This window comes from Cyprinodon variegatus, unplaced genomic scaffold (genome assembly GCF_000732505.1).
Source record: "Cyprinodon variegatus isolate N-32 unplaced genomic scaffold, C_variegatus-1.0 Scaffold2867, whole genome shotgun sequence".
NCBI lineage: Eukaryota > Metazoa > Chordata > Actinopteri > Cyprinodontiformes > Cyprinodontidae > Cyprinodon > Cyprinodon variegatus.
This window is the reverse complement of record NW_015153320.1, coordinates 4,289-5,358: the sequence shown is the minus strand read 5'-3', so window position 1 is coordinate 5,358 and position 1,070 is coordinate 4,289. Positions and strand designations below refer to the sequence as shown.

Here is a 1,070-nt window from a genome sequence, read left to right as displayed (position 1 = left end):
TCATCACCATCAGGCTGTCCACCAACGTCACTAATCTGATGGAGATCAGCTTCAGCAGCCGTCAGTCAGCATGGCCTCCTAGATCAGACGCAGCCTGAGCTCCAGGAGCAGGAAGCTCCGCTGAAGATCAGCTTCAGTTCTCCTGCAGGAGAAGCTGGTGGAGCTGGGAGCTCAGTAAGGAGGATCAGCTGCGGCGTTGTTGACCAGAACCAGAGAAGCACTCTGACCCCTGGATTGCTGCAGGGTCACTGGGACTGCTGCGTTTCATACTCATCAGTGGTTGGAGCAAAGCTAACCCTGGATGGAAGCCCACCATAAAAAGCTATAAACCCTGAAGGAAATTTACCTCAAAGGCTTCATCCAGCTGGTTCATCTCCCTCAGCTGGTTTCCTTTAGAGAAATGCAGCTCTGCCTTCACTGTGGGATCACTGGGGTTCTGCTGCAGGGCCCGGTCCAGAGCCTCCAGAGCCTGAAGAACACAGAGAAGGAGTCACATAGACACCTGGCACCATGAAGACCTGCAGAGGTCCAGTTAGCACCTCCTGGATTTACTGGTAATCTCCCTGGAAATCCAGCGAGCCTGGATTTACATCTGGAAGGAGGAACCAGCATCTGGAAGGAGGACCCAGGGGCTGGAAGGAGGAACCAGCATCTGGAAGGAGGACCCAGGGGCTGGAAGGAGGAATCAGCACCTGGAAGGAGAAACCAGCGGCTGGAAGGAGGAACCAGCATCTGGAAGGAGGACCCATCGGCTGGAAGGAGGAACCAGCATCTGGAAGGAGGAACCAGCATCTGGAAGGAGGAATCAGTGGCTGGAAGGAGGAACCAGCGGCTGGAAGGAGGACCCAGCGGCTGGAAGGAGGAACCAGCAGCTGGAAGGAGAAACCAAAATCTGGAAGGAGGACCCAGCGGCTGGAAGGAGGAACCAGCGGCTGGAAGGAGGAAACAGGCTGAAAGGAGGACCCAGCGGCTGGAAGGACCCAGCGGCAGCATCTAACATAAGCTGATCTGTTGCCATGGTAATGGACCCACCTGGGAGAAGTTTCCTTGCTTGCTGTAGACGGCGGACA

The 1,070-nt window shown here is 55.8% G+C and overlaps 1 protein-coding gene across 1 annotated transcript in view; it reads right to left on the bottom strand.

Annotated features, from left to right (window-relative positions):
- LOC107081082 (transmembrane and TPR repeat-containing protein 1-like) overlaps positions 1–1,068 on the bottom strand; it is a gene marked incomplete at its 5' end in the record, with an annotated part of 4,051 nt that extends 2,983 nt beyond the window's left edge. Inside the window, 2 exons of the mRNA XM_015369297.1 lie at positions 347–469; positions 1,033–1,068. Of these exons, the coding sequence (XP_015224783.1) occupies positions 347–469; positions 1,033–1,068 (159 nt within the window). The remainder of the gene's footprint in view (positions 1–346; positions 470–1,032) is intronic.
- Between the last annotated feature and the right edge of the window lie 2 nt (positions 1,069–1,070).